Here is a 12,766-nt window from a genome sequence, read left to right on the forward strand (position 1 = left end):
AAATTTTAAAGAAATTTCTGTGCGCTATTTTGGTTATAAAAATAGAAATTAACTTTACTACTTATTAGAGTGGCTCAAAAGAAAATCTATACCATTTATTCAAAACGTAATATCTAACAAATGTAAACAAACTGAGTTTATTATGCCAAATATAAGCTAAGCATTGACTCTTTATCGTCCACAAATAATAGAGACAAATTATATCTCTTTATATGTTAATTTAATCTTAAGTCAAAATGTCACATATAGTATACCAAAGCTTTGCTAATATTTTGTAGATGTGATGTTTTGTGTTGTGGTGTTTCTCCAAGTCGACTGTAGTTGGTATGTTTTTCCAATGCCAAACCTCATATCTACACTCTCGGTTGCAATACAGCGCATGAAATATATCACAACTACAAACCCGTCTCTCTAAACGTCACAGTAACATGTTCCTTCTACAAACGGTGTTGCCAAGACCACATATGTAAAAGAGCATAATAGCAAAAATGATCGGCAAAATGTAATAAAATAATAGTTATCAATTATCTCCCTATTATCTTCGCGAAAAACATGTAATATGCTTATACGATCCTGCAATGAGTAAATGCAGAGGTGATAGTAGAATTAATAGCTTTCTGTGTGCTTTAATTGTTAAATAAATTTGAAAGTCGCAAGGCAATTTTTGCACGCGATTTTCTCCGTTTGACGTTTCTGTTAGATATAATGTAATGAAAAAGGCTCTAGAAATATTTTGTCTTTTATTTCAATAGTAATTTTGGAATTTATTTTCCATATTGAAACGAATTGATTGAAATTTCATTATGAGGTTTAAGAAATGACTATTTTTTTTAAGGATCAAATAAGATGTGTTAGACTAATTTAGGAACGTTTAATTCATTATTGGGTTACTTGACTTGAAAACTACATTTTCTTTCATTTTCGAAACAAACATTTTGAGCGTCTTAGTGGAATGTTGATTTACATTCACTAATCAACAAGATTTTTTTCGCAGGTGTGTTTTACTTAAATTGCTTATTTCATATCTTAAACAAAATAAATCCAAAACCCTTTTTTCGCGTATATGGTTCATTTAAAAATGGTTTTATTTTATATGGATAATATCGCATATGCTTAAGCTATATCAGTGCTATGCAAATTCGGATCAAAATTGTCTCACCAAATGACTAGAACCCAACTGTGTTCACTCAATTTGACAGTTATTGAATAAGTTAGCAAAAATAGTTCCAGAAACATTTTATGACATATTTCAGATGGTTGAAAATATTTACTGATTTTTAAACATTCTTTACCACCTAAAAAACCATACTTCCCACGCGGCTTCTTATTCTTGATCACTAGTAAAACCCTTGTAGATCATGCTCTGAATACTATTTGAAAGTTGTGCATATATTAATGTCATTATTCTAGCTATAAAGTGATTATTTAAATTCAATATCACGAATAACCATGCGTCTCCATTGACAGTTTTTTTAAATTTTGATTGCTTATCGCAAGTTTTCGCAAAACTAGCATAGACTCATTTTAAAGAGAAAATTAAAAGCTTTCGAATGAGTATAGTGTGATCGCGGGCGTTCACGGGCGTCGTTGTTGTTATCGCATTAGAAGTTCGAATTCAATAAAAATTAATGATAAACAGTTATCTAAACACTAACTAAACCAACTAGTGACTTATTTTTGGCGATTTTACGATGTAATTTTATCACACGGATAATTTTGGTGAAGTAATGCAATGCAAAAATCAACCGTTTCTTTGAAAAACGAAAATAATCGTATGTAGTTTCTATGGTCAAATAATGCAAAAAACACTTGACCTTCAAAAAGCTGTCAAAAATTCATTTTGCGTTCAAATCACTCAAAATTTCGCGAAAATGTCTCTGATGGCTCAGCTGAAGCGAGAAAAAAACTAGTGAGAATATCGCATAATTTTCACATATGGACTTAAGCCCGGGCTCGTCCCACTGTGCAGTGTGGTCCAATTTGTCTCATTGGGATAAGCTTATGGATAAAACGGTACTCAACACGTTCTCGAGTCATTGTTTCTCCATATCACCTGAGGAGCATTTGCGTCGCATTGATTGGTTGAGTGTTTTGCATTTTGAATTTGTTTTACAACTTACTCAACTCCAAAGCTTAGTGTGAGTGCGGGTTTAGATCTTTTTTAATATTCCCTTAATTTATTTATATTTTTTTGCCTAACAACAGTAACAGCTGACCACAGCCTACATATCGAACCTCTGATTGCAACTGATAATTTAGGTGCCTCAAAAATAATATTTATCGTATTGTAGAGAACCTTTTGAAGCGACGTACAATCGTTTTCTATCCTTTACTAACAGTCATAAAATTCACAGCTCTTGTGTTTATTGATAACATAGTAAAATAATCCCAAACTCCTCCGCTTCTAGATGCCACCCCTAAGAAGGCGCCTTTTTTGGATAAGGAACATTCGTTCAAAGCTATAAAGTCTATGCAATCGCAGTAGCCGTGGCAAGAACTGCCCCTACCGTCCTATTTGTCACATGACCCAAACTCTCGAACCGAACATCCGAAATGCTGACTGGGCTGCGGTCTCTAGTCTTCAAAATGAGGGGGTGCAATTTTTCCATCGCTATACTGTTGCAGTTCGTGGAAAATAAAATTATGCTAATGAGGGTTAGGGTCGGTCGGAAATGTGTATTTTGAAGAAAGAAGCTATATTTCTTTTCCCACCACCCATCAACCAGCAACGGCGGCCGTGGTTTTCTGTTCGGCCAAAAAACGGGTTAAACCGCTTGGCTCAGCAGTGAAACCATCCGCTTCCGCCTTCAGTAATCTCGCAGATTCCTATTTCTATAGTTGGGCGAAAGGAAACGAAACTTCTTCGGGTGAAAGTTTTATTGTAAAATATTTTCAAGCAAAATCCTTGTCCGACGAATAAATTACCCATTGTGGAAAGGATTTTACTCAGCAACCTATGAGTGGAAATACCCATTTAGATTAAGATGTGTTTATAACAAAGCAATATTCACGGTGATATCCCTTTCTTTTCGTTCTAATCTTTCAGCTATTGCCATCGAGCAGATACTGTCGCTATGCTGCCAGGAAGGAGAAGAATGGGGCACCCAAAATAGGTTATGCTCGAGTTTCAACAAATCGCTGGAACTGGTCCCGGGCGAGCTGCGGGGACTGTGCCTTTCGACGATTGAAATCTGCTGCTCTAAGCAGCACAAGATTTATCAATGCACGGCGGGACAGATTGCTGCCCGTCAGGGTCTCAGCTGTTCCTTGAAGGGCGATCACTCTGGATCGGAGTTTTATACGGTAAGTTTATTGTCGGAAATCTGGTGCTATCTAAGATAACGATGTCAGCCAACTGGTAGGACTGCTGTGAAGCCTGCAAAATTGGACTGGTGGTTGGATCTAGCGCGAGCAAGTGTTCCGTGGAACCGTTCGCCTTCGGGAGTCCCTGGGATGAAGTATACGATGGATGCTGCAAGGATATTAAACAAGGCGAGGATACATTCGTTCTAAACGAAGAGGATGAAAGTAAGTTTGTCGTGTTATGGTATGATGCGCACTCCAATGCACACGCTGCACTGTTTTGAGCTTTCCGTTGCTGCCGCAACTTTTCGTTATTTATTGCATTTTTCCGCAGACAACTTATGCGGTCGCTTTGCAAATCTTTGTTCGCAAATTTGTGAGAACACTGAAGCCGGATCCTACAAGTGCAAGTGTCACCAAGGGTACACGCTGCTGGATGATAGGAAAACTTGCGTACAGATTACGTCGGAGGACGAGAATGAAATCTCTGTGGACGAAACTTTGTCGGAGTGAGTATTAGAAGCGTTTTTATTGAATTTAGCGTAAGGTGGAAAGTGATTTGAGCTGCCAGAATGCAGAAAGCAATCAGCAACAATGGGAGGAATGGAAGAGTGTGTAGATTGCTTTGACTTAACGAGGTGTTATACACAATTATCCCTCTTAAGCCAGATGTCTTCCGTTTAATTTCACTATATTAATTAGTTAATAAAATGCAAATAATGGTCTCATCCTATATAACCGCTTTATTCCCTTATTCCCACCGTCATTGTAAAAGAAGCATTGACTTATTAGAAGATTGGTTACAATAGTCTGTGTGAAAGCAAAGTAACAGCTTATATTAAACTTACACGCCTTTGTAAGGAAGAAAATTTTAACACATTACGGGGTGTCTTCCATAAATAAACTAGGGTTACCCACTCTCTCCATTTCTTTAAGAACTATTGCTGGCAAATTCAGAGGAATGTTTTAAAGAAAAAGGCGTTATGCCAGCGTACTAGTAGAGATGCGTTGATGATATCTATTGCATTATCAAATCTATAAATGTATCCCAGATTTTGGAAACCATTAATAACATCCATAAAAACTTCAACTTTACACATGACGAAGATATAGATGACAAAATTTCTCTTTTTGGCTGTCTTTGTGGAGATGGAAGGTCCGTAACTTTCGAAATATACAGAAAACCTACAAATACCGAAAGTCATACCAAATACTTCAAACTATTTTTATCTGCATTAAATGGACGCCATTCACTACACGGACCATTGAATGCTTAGGGGAAAAGCAGAAATTGGAGAAACAGATTTCAGTTTTGAAAAACACAGAACAAACTATCTCAAGACTCTCAATCTAAGGCTCTCACAACCTTATATTGGGTTATTGGGACACTGAGGATAGCAGGATAGCAAATTTCCACGCCGCTTAACCACTTAGAACGAATTTAAAATCAAGTTTGATATGGATCTTGAGTTCAGCAGTAAAACCGCCAACTAAAACCAATACTAGGTTCCACAAAAGTTCCGATAGACAAACTGAACAAATCATGTTCTCACTGTGATAAAGTTTATATCAAGAAAACCAAGAGAACTCTAGAAATTCGGTTGAAGGAGAACATAGCAGCAATCGCTAGAGCTTCTTTGATAGATTTACCATTTCACTTCAAATACAAGGTAGCGGAACACGCCTTTTCCAAAAAACAACTCATAACTACTGAAGATATAAAAATTGATTGATAAATTTCCAATGCCTGAAAATTGGATGGAGTAGAGAGAGAGAGAATGAGAATGTTGAGAATGTTCAAATAATTCTCTTCGTTTTACTCGACGGATATCAATATAACGGTAATGGCGAGCCTTTTGCAGATGATCTGCGTACCTACTTCTACCAATTTTCTGTTTAAAAGGTTCTAGCAATGGGAAATTGATCCAGACTGATATGAACACTGAAGAAGACTATACTGCCCATAAAAGCATAAGAGTCCCATATGGATTTTTGTCGAAAAATAGTAATGTGTTGGATTGTATTCTGTATCACCACTGAATCACAATGCACAAATAAGATAAGATGTTTGTTTAGAAAATATCGAAAAAATAACAAAACATAGCATGGCTCAATGAAAATGTAAATCTTGAACAGCGTTTTTCTCGGCTTGCTGTTTTCCAATATGGGACTCTTTTTGCTTTTATGGGCAGTATGCGCCATAGTAGAAATTCTAGTATCTGTTTGTCGGCATCTTCGAATCGGTTGACGTTTCAGTAGACCTAGGTAGGTCAGTTATACCGCGAAGGTTTTGAAAGTGAGCAAGAAACAACAGCTATGCGATTGCCGTAAGAGAAGAGTGCAAATGCAAGAGATTAATCCTTCCCTAAGTAATACCTAATAGTGGTTCCAGGAGAAATAGGATATAATGCAGGGCCGTCTTTACGTATGTACGTTAGAGTGAGACACGGTTGTATGAAAAAAAAAAAATAAAATTTTGCTCCGAGCAACTTTTTGGGTCCCATTTAGCTCCCAGAACATCTCTGCAAATTTTAAGCTCGATCAGTGAAACTATATTTTTACGCCAACTGGTTGCAACTGTTTAAAGTTTACATTGGATTTAGAATGGCGAACTCGTCTTTTAGGAAATAATTCGCCCAAGAGTCGCCCGTTACCTCCTAAAAATAAATAGATGTCTGATTTTTATAGGAAATTTGTCAAAGAAACAAAGTCTAGAAGACCATGAAACGATCTGATGCTTGTGGAAAAAGTTATTAAGAAAAAAACCGATTGATGCTCTGATGATTGATGAAAATTTCACTTTTCATAGCATCACTGCTGCTGACTATTTTTCTAATTATGTACAAAAAAGCCTCAAAATTCTTACGAAGTGGCCAAACATTATAGATAATTGATTTAGACATATTAAGAGAAGACCAAAACAAAATTGCATATAATTGGACAACCAACAGCAGTGGTGCTAGAAAAAAAAATGAATATTTTATCAATCGTCAGAACATCAATCGGTTTAAGCTTAATAACTTTTTTATCGAGCGTCAGATCGTTTCGTAGTTTTCGATACTTTGGTTCTTTGTTAAATTTCCTATAAAAGCCACATAACGTTTCATTTTTAGAAAACAATGGGCGACTCTTGGAGGAATTATTTTGTGAAAGTTAATTTTCCCATATAAAATCCCATGTAAACTTTAATCAGTGGGCGCAAAAATATAGTTTCAGAGATCGAGCTAAGAATTTGCACAGTTGTTCTAGGACCCAAATGATACCTAAACAGTTGCTCGGAGCTGGAATGTAATTTTTGTCCCACACTAATGTACGTATACTGGGCAAGGGGCCACGCAGTAAAGATAAGATAAAAATTCACACAACCTGCACTGACGGAATGAAGAATTTTTATTTTTATTATTATATTTATTGATGTTTTAACCACTAAGGATCATTCGCCTTGAAAAAAAGGGAGTCGTTACATTGCATTTTACATAGCCACTAAGTTCTTCGCTTAGATATCGCGTTCGGTGGCGATCGCACGCTAGTAGGGCCGCGTTAGAACCAAGAACCACAAAAGGGGGAACAAATATTTATGAAAAATTTCACCGGTGTTTTAAAACTAGGGATACAATTCTATTTACAAGATGGGGGACAATAGTTTTAACAAAGAGGTAAAATTACAAATATCTTAAAACTAGAAATACGGAATACAAATTTGTTTTTTTATCGGAGACTTATGCTTGGTCAAGATATTCAGAGGGGGGATTGTTTCCAAAATCGGTGTAGAAGATTTCTAACCCTATGTGCGGGGTCGGGACTCGAATCCAAGTGCGCTGCGTACAAGGCAATCGATTTACCAACACGCTACGCCCACCATCAGGTCCGCCTTAGATGGCTTCGAAAATATTGACATCCTTCAAGATTGCGAGTAGTGTCTCTCTCTGTGCTGAGTCGTTCGATAGTGTGTCCCGAATAGAGGAGGGCAGGGTATGAAGTCGCCGCCGGTCTTCGAGTTCCCGGCAGTTTAGGAGCAGGTTCTCTACCGTTAGTCTTGTATTGTATATCGGGTACATTAGAGAGTCGACGCGGGTGATGGTGTGGGTATGGGTGATCTATGTGTATTCTACCCGTAGGCGCGAGAGTGCTCTTTGTTCCCTCCGGTTTTCGCGGTCTGTCCAATTCACGAGATCTCTTTTTACCTTCTGTGGGTATCCTCGTAGGTTCCTCCAATGGGCGTTAAAGTGCTCGGAGGCTTTCACCTTGAATGCCCTAATAAGGTCAGATGATGGGACCTCTTTGGAAAACAGAGCGCATGAATGGCGGCAAAGTGCCGCTAAACGGTCAGCCTCCTCATTACCGCAGATTCCACTGTACCCGATGTTAAGTGCGGTTCGCCTATTCCACTTCGGGTGACGCGAGCTGATGGTGCGAAAAAGTCGTTTTCTATTTTCGCAATCCTTTTTCACACCAAGAATTTTAGGCTCCTTAGTTTGATTGGCCTGCCGGTGACTACATGATGGGAATTGCAGCAGTGCGCAATAGCGCATTTTGGGGCTGAGATAGTGAAATTGACTGAGTCAGCCCACCGGCTGACAGCGTTGACGGCTGCCTGTAGCTTCAGTCTTGTGTGACCAATTGCTTTTCCGATAGCTATTAGTATTATATCGTCGACGAAGGACCCGCATCCCATATCCTGTTGAATCCGTTTAGGGCTGCTCGCATGCCAACCGGGGGTAAATGCCTTAACGGAGGATAACCAACGTTGTCGAGTCCCGCTGAGTTGCCCTTTGCAGCACTCACCGCAGTGGCTAGTTCTACTCTAGAGAAAGGTTTGTTGTAATCCGGGCTAGCGTCTGGACTGAATGTTGTAGGGTTGGCTTCTATTGTTCTCTTCGTTCTCAGGAAGGCAGGGAGGGAGGAATCCCCAGAAAGAAAGGAAAAGTGTTCACCGATTGCATTAGCAACTTCAGAGGGTTCAACTGTAGTGGTATCGTTAACCGTTAGTGCGAAGCCGGTTTGGCCTTCTTTTGCCGCTTAGGGCGTTGACCATTCTCCACAGATCAGCAGTTGACGAATCGGAGCAGATCCCGTCCATGAAAGATGCCTTGGCTTTCTCGATGGCCCGCCTGGCCTGGTTCCTGAGGCGGTGAAAATCCGCGCTGATCTCTCATCCCATCGATAATGGTCAAGGGGGGTATTATTAAGAGTTCGAAGAGCTTTTCGTCGATCTTTTTTTACCCTTGCTACTTCTGGGTTCCACCAATGAACCGCTCGCTTTGGTGGTGCTCCGCTGGTTTGGGGAATGCATGGTTTTGCAGCTTGTGTCATGACTTTTGCAAGCTCGTCTGGAATATAGTCACGGTCTCGATCGAGTTCATCAGAAACGTTATCTTCACTCCGCCCGATCATAGAGCCAATGGCGACGCCGTGACGTAGAGGGGTGCATCCAATCATAGGAGATCACAATAGGGAAGTGATCGCTGTTTCCAGTATCGGCGAGAACCGACCATCCGCAGGCTCCAGAGATGGAGCTAGAACATATGGTTAAATCTAAGGCGGCCTCGGAGAAAAGTGATACTGTCGTCATTTAACGTCTCCCCGTTGCTGTCTTCAATGGCCTCGATGATGGCATTAGCGCGATGGCAACACCTATTTGAACCCTACGCTGTGTGATGGTCGTTAAAGTTACCCATTAATAGGAAAGGGGTGTGTAGTTGCTTGAAGAGATTCCGCAATTTCACCGATTCAGACGGCAGGTCAGCTCTGGTTCCTAGGCCGACCATCTGGTAGAGGTTCGACCCTTTGGCTGATTTCCAAGTGTAACGGTGACTGAACCAAGGTGGTGGATCCACGTCGCCCTTTATGTGGGTCTATTGGATAGCAAGACAGAGGGGCACAAGCGGGGTAATGATGCGTTGGAGGTCTTCTAGATTTGCTCTCAAGCCGTTGGTGTTCCAATGGATGGCCAGTTTGTTCCGTTGGGTAATGGGGTTGGACTGGGGATGGAGCTATTCCTGTTCGGGCTGCTGCTGGATACCATTTGGATGGGTCTTGTGGAAGTTAGAAGTACGAGTGGTGACGAGTCCGCTGGGGATGTGTGTTCAGAGGGTCTTTGGCCTGTCGTTGGTGTTTCTGTAGAAAAGGTAGAGGCGATAGCAGTTGGGTTCAGATGGGTTCTGAGGTTATAGGGACTTACCCGGGAGGGCCCCGGGTTTCCCGTGCCGGCAACCGTCGGGACTCATCGGATGTCTCCGGCACTTCCCGAATCGGGGGCTACACGGGGAAGGAGCTTTTTTTTTCCTGCACGGTGAACAGGTTTCATTGTTAACATTTTCAGGTCTGGACTTTGAGTTTTGACGTTAGTGCGGCTGTTTTTGTACCGTCGGACCCTGAAAGAAGGTAAAGTGCGACAGTTGGTTCCGATCGTGTTACAGGATTGGTGGATATCTTCGATACTTCCCGAGTCGGGGGCGACGCGAGAAAGGAGGTTTCTTTGATGTCCAGTGAGCAAGACATGTTTTGCGCTGTTTTGGAATAGACGTTATCTTCGGTGACACTGAGGTTTGGTGTTAATGCGGCTGATTTTGTACCATGGCGCCCTGTAGGAATGTAGAATGCGACAGATGGGACCGGACGGATTACGGGGTTAGCAAAACTTACCCGGGAAAGCCCCGGGTTCCCCGCGCCGCACAGTGGCTGGAGGCTGGCCAAAACCTCGAAAATTTATATTTGAAATATTGATATTTTATATTTTTCCTTAATTTCTCATGTATTGAATGACGTATATTCAAAATTTTATGATCATTGGATAAGAACACGATTTTTAACATGAGTTTAAAGGTAGCAAAGTCCGGACTTTTTAATGATTTTCATTTCCGAAACCACCATTGATCTGTTCACTTCAAATGCATGTTGCTCTTTTGATTTTGGTCCGATTTTAGCAAAACTTGTTTCATTGTGTAGAGGAACGAAAGAACTTGGATAGTGAATAAAATACATTTGGTAAATTTGCTTGGAACTATGACTTTTTCGTTTAAATATTTTTGAGGCGGCCAGATCAAAAATACTTTCTTCACTAATGTATTCTGTACAAATTTCGGAATCATTTCGGAACGGTCACATAGTATACATTCTATGGGAAATAACCTCTATTTTTCGAATATCATGGTCTCGTTCTGCGCCTAGGTGCGCAAAAAGGTTTAAGGAGATTTTGAAGCTTTGTTGCTGATATGGAGGCGCATGGTGTTTTGTCTAAAATATTTAGACAATCTACAGTAAACCAATGCGTTATACAATGGATTTAAAGTAATGATCTTCATTTTTTATGGTATTGCTGACATTGGTGAACAGTAACGGAAAATCTATCATGAAAACGGGTTCATAGTTATAAGAAAGGTTCAATGACACTGTATGGAAAAATGCATTTAATATTTTACAACTTTTGACATAAAAAATGAGCTCAGCACCTCAAAATTAGCTTAAATTAAGAATTTCAGCCAAATTAGGTAACATTCGAGGTTTTGTCCGACTTTTGTTTGAAGACCCGCCACTGTGCGCCGGCTACCGTCGGAGACTCATCGAGTATCTCCGGAGCTTCCCGAGTCGGGAGCCGCGCAGGGAAAGTGTCTTTTTTTCGTGTACGGTGTGCAGGTTTTGTTGTTCGTGCTGTCCCATTGTGATTTCGAGTGCACGGATTCTACAGATGCGGTGTAGTTGTAGCGATTTTCTGCGTTCATTTCGCTGCTCCTGTGGCGGTATCGAACTGGGTGCCAGAAGAAACTGGCTACAGGTCTTAGATGGCGGTTGATTCTTCGGTATTAGGTTTGTTATTTGTTCTTAGCCGAAGCAACGGGTCTGGCGAGAGATTGTTGCTCTGTTTTTCGATAGTTGGCGGCGGAGTGCCCCCTGGCGGGTATTGGCTGAAAAGATATTGGGGGCAGCCGGTTGTTGACCTTTGTATTTAGTCTGGAGGTACTGGCTTGGGTAAAACCCGTGCCCGCGTTGACAGCTGCCGGGGGTGCATCGGAAGAACCCGGAACGAACCCGGTCAGGGTCGACGTGGGATGATTGTTTGTTTATTTTTGACTATTGAATGTTGTTGCTATTGTTGTTTTCTGACTGCTGGGTTGTGTGCTGTTGGTTTATTCAGAGATGGGATTCGAGTAGTCAACGTCCGGTGGAGGTCCTTGGCCTAGCCTGTTGAATGGTGCTGTTGTACTGGAGCGAGATCAGGACATGGTAGAGTCCATAATCGGCGAAGGCAGTGTTATGTCGGGAGTAGTTTTGGGGTTGGGGTTTCTGGATTTGTCAGTATTAGCTTTCATAGTTTCTTTCTCTTTCTAGCGGTTGGATCTCCTAAGCACCAATTGGTTGTACTGAACAACGGGGGTTACGGTTATGGGGGCTGGTTCAATGAACTACTCTTTCTTGGGTTTTGTTCCCGTGGAAGCAGTATCATCGGAGGGGATGTTCTCACGGGAGTGAACAGACGGCTTTTGGTGGAGCTCGGTGACGGCATTACGCAGTTTGGCCATTTCTGCCGTGGCCGCTGGCAGCTGTTTTTGTTGTTTGGCGCATTGTTCTTTTAGGTAAATAATTGTCCGATCTTTGCTTTTCTCTTGGGCCATGCTTTCCTATAGAGTTGTTAGCCCTTTTTGTAGATGGGCTATTACTGTGTCCCGTTTGTCATCCTTGATGTTTCCTTCGGCAATGCTCGCGTAGCTGGGGCCTTGCTGCCGTTTAGTTACTAGAGCTCTTGCCTCAGAGAAAGTCAAGTTTTTGTCGATTCTGATATTGGTGATCTGTTCCTCCTCGACAAATTTGGGGCACCTCCTGCTGCGGGTCGAGTGTCCTTCTCCGCAGTTGATGCATAGGTTAGCGTTGCTGCAGGGATTTTCCTTAGATGTCTCGTGTTCTTTGCTGCAGTTCGAATAGGTGGCGGAGTTGGGGCAGAAACGGCTGCCGTGCCCGAAGCGACTGCACTTGAAACACGTCATCGGCAATGGATAGTACAGGCGGATGCTAGCACGCCTCAGGCCAATGAACACGTTTTCCGGGAGATTTCAGCCAGATAAGGACAGGATAACTAGTGGTGTATTGATTGGTTTATCATCAAGCAGCTCTTGAGCTCTTCCAGGAGTCGAGCTTCTTCGACGTCTTTGGTGTCACGGTCGTAGATGATGCCCTGTACTATTTTGAGTGTTGGATGGCATCCAAACACATCTACAAACTCTGGGTTATCCATGGGTCTTAAATTTTTTATTAAATCTGTTGGAAAACAGTTGTGATATACAAACTTGAATAGCGACTCGACTATTTTTGAGGCCTGGTTTTTATCCAATTTATTTAATGTTCGACAGTTTTTTCATCGAAAAAAGTGGTTTCATTATCCTTTGAATACTTGACAAGTCAAATCTCAGTGCAGTTTTTTCCCGAATGTAATATATATATATATATATATATATATATATATATATAT

At 41.1% G+C, this 12,766-nt stretch overlaps 1 protein-coding gene across 14 annotated transcripts in view; it reads left to right on the forward strand.

Moving 5' to 3' along the window:
• Positions 1-12,766, forward strand: part of LOC131689720 (fibulin-1) — a 42,160-nt gene that overhangs the window by 18,836 nt on the left and 10,558 nt on the right. For 12 of the 14 annotated variants that reach the window (XM_058974993.1, XM_058974994.1, XM_058974999.1 and 9 more), the window contains 3 exons: positions 3,047-3,303; positions 3,363-3,528; positions 3,638-3,812. In XM_058974993.1, the coding sequence (XP_058830976.1) occupies positions 3,047-3,303; positions 3,363-3,528; positions 3,638-3,812 (598 nt within the window). The remainder of the gene's footprint in view (positions 1-3,046; positions 3,304-3,362; positions 3,529-3,637; positions 3,813-12,766) is intronic. The other 2 variants (XM_058975006.1, XM_058975005.1) reach the window with 1 other exon arrangement.

Source organism: Topomyia yanbarensis, chromosome 3 (assembly GCF_030247195.1).
Source record: "Topomyia yanbarensis strain Yona2022 chromosome 3, ASM3024719v1, whole genome shotgun sequence".
Taxonomy (NCBI): Eukaryota; Metazoa; Arthropoda; class Insecta; order Diptera; family Culicidae; genus Topomyia; species Topomyia yanbarensis.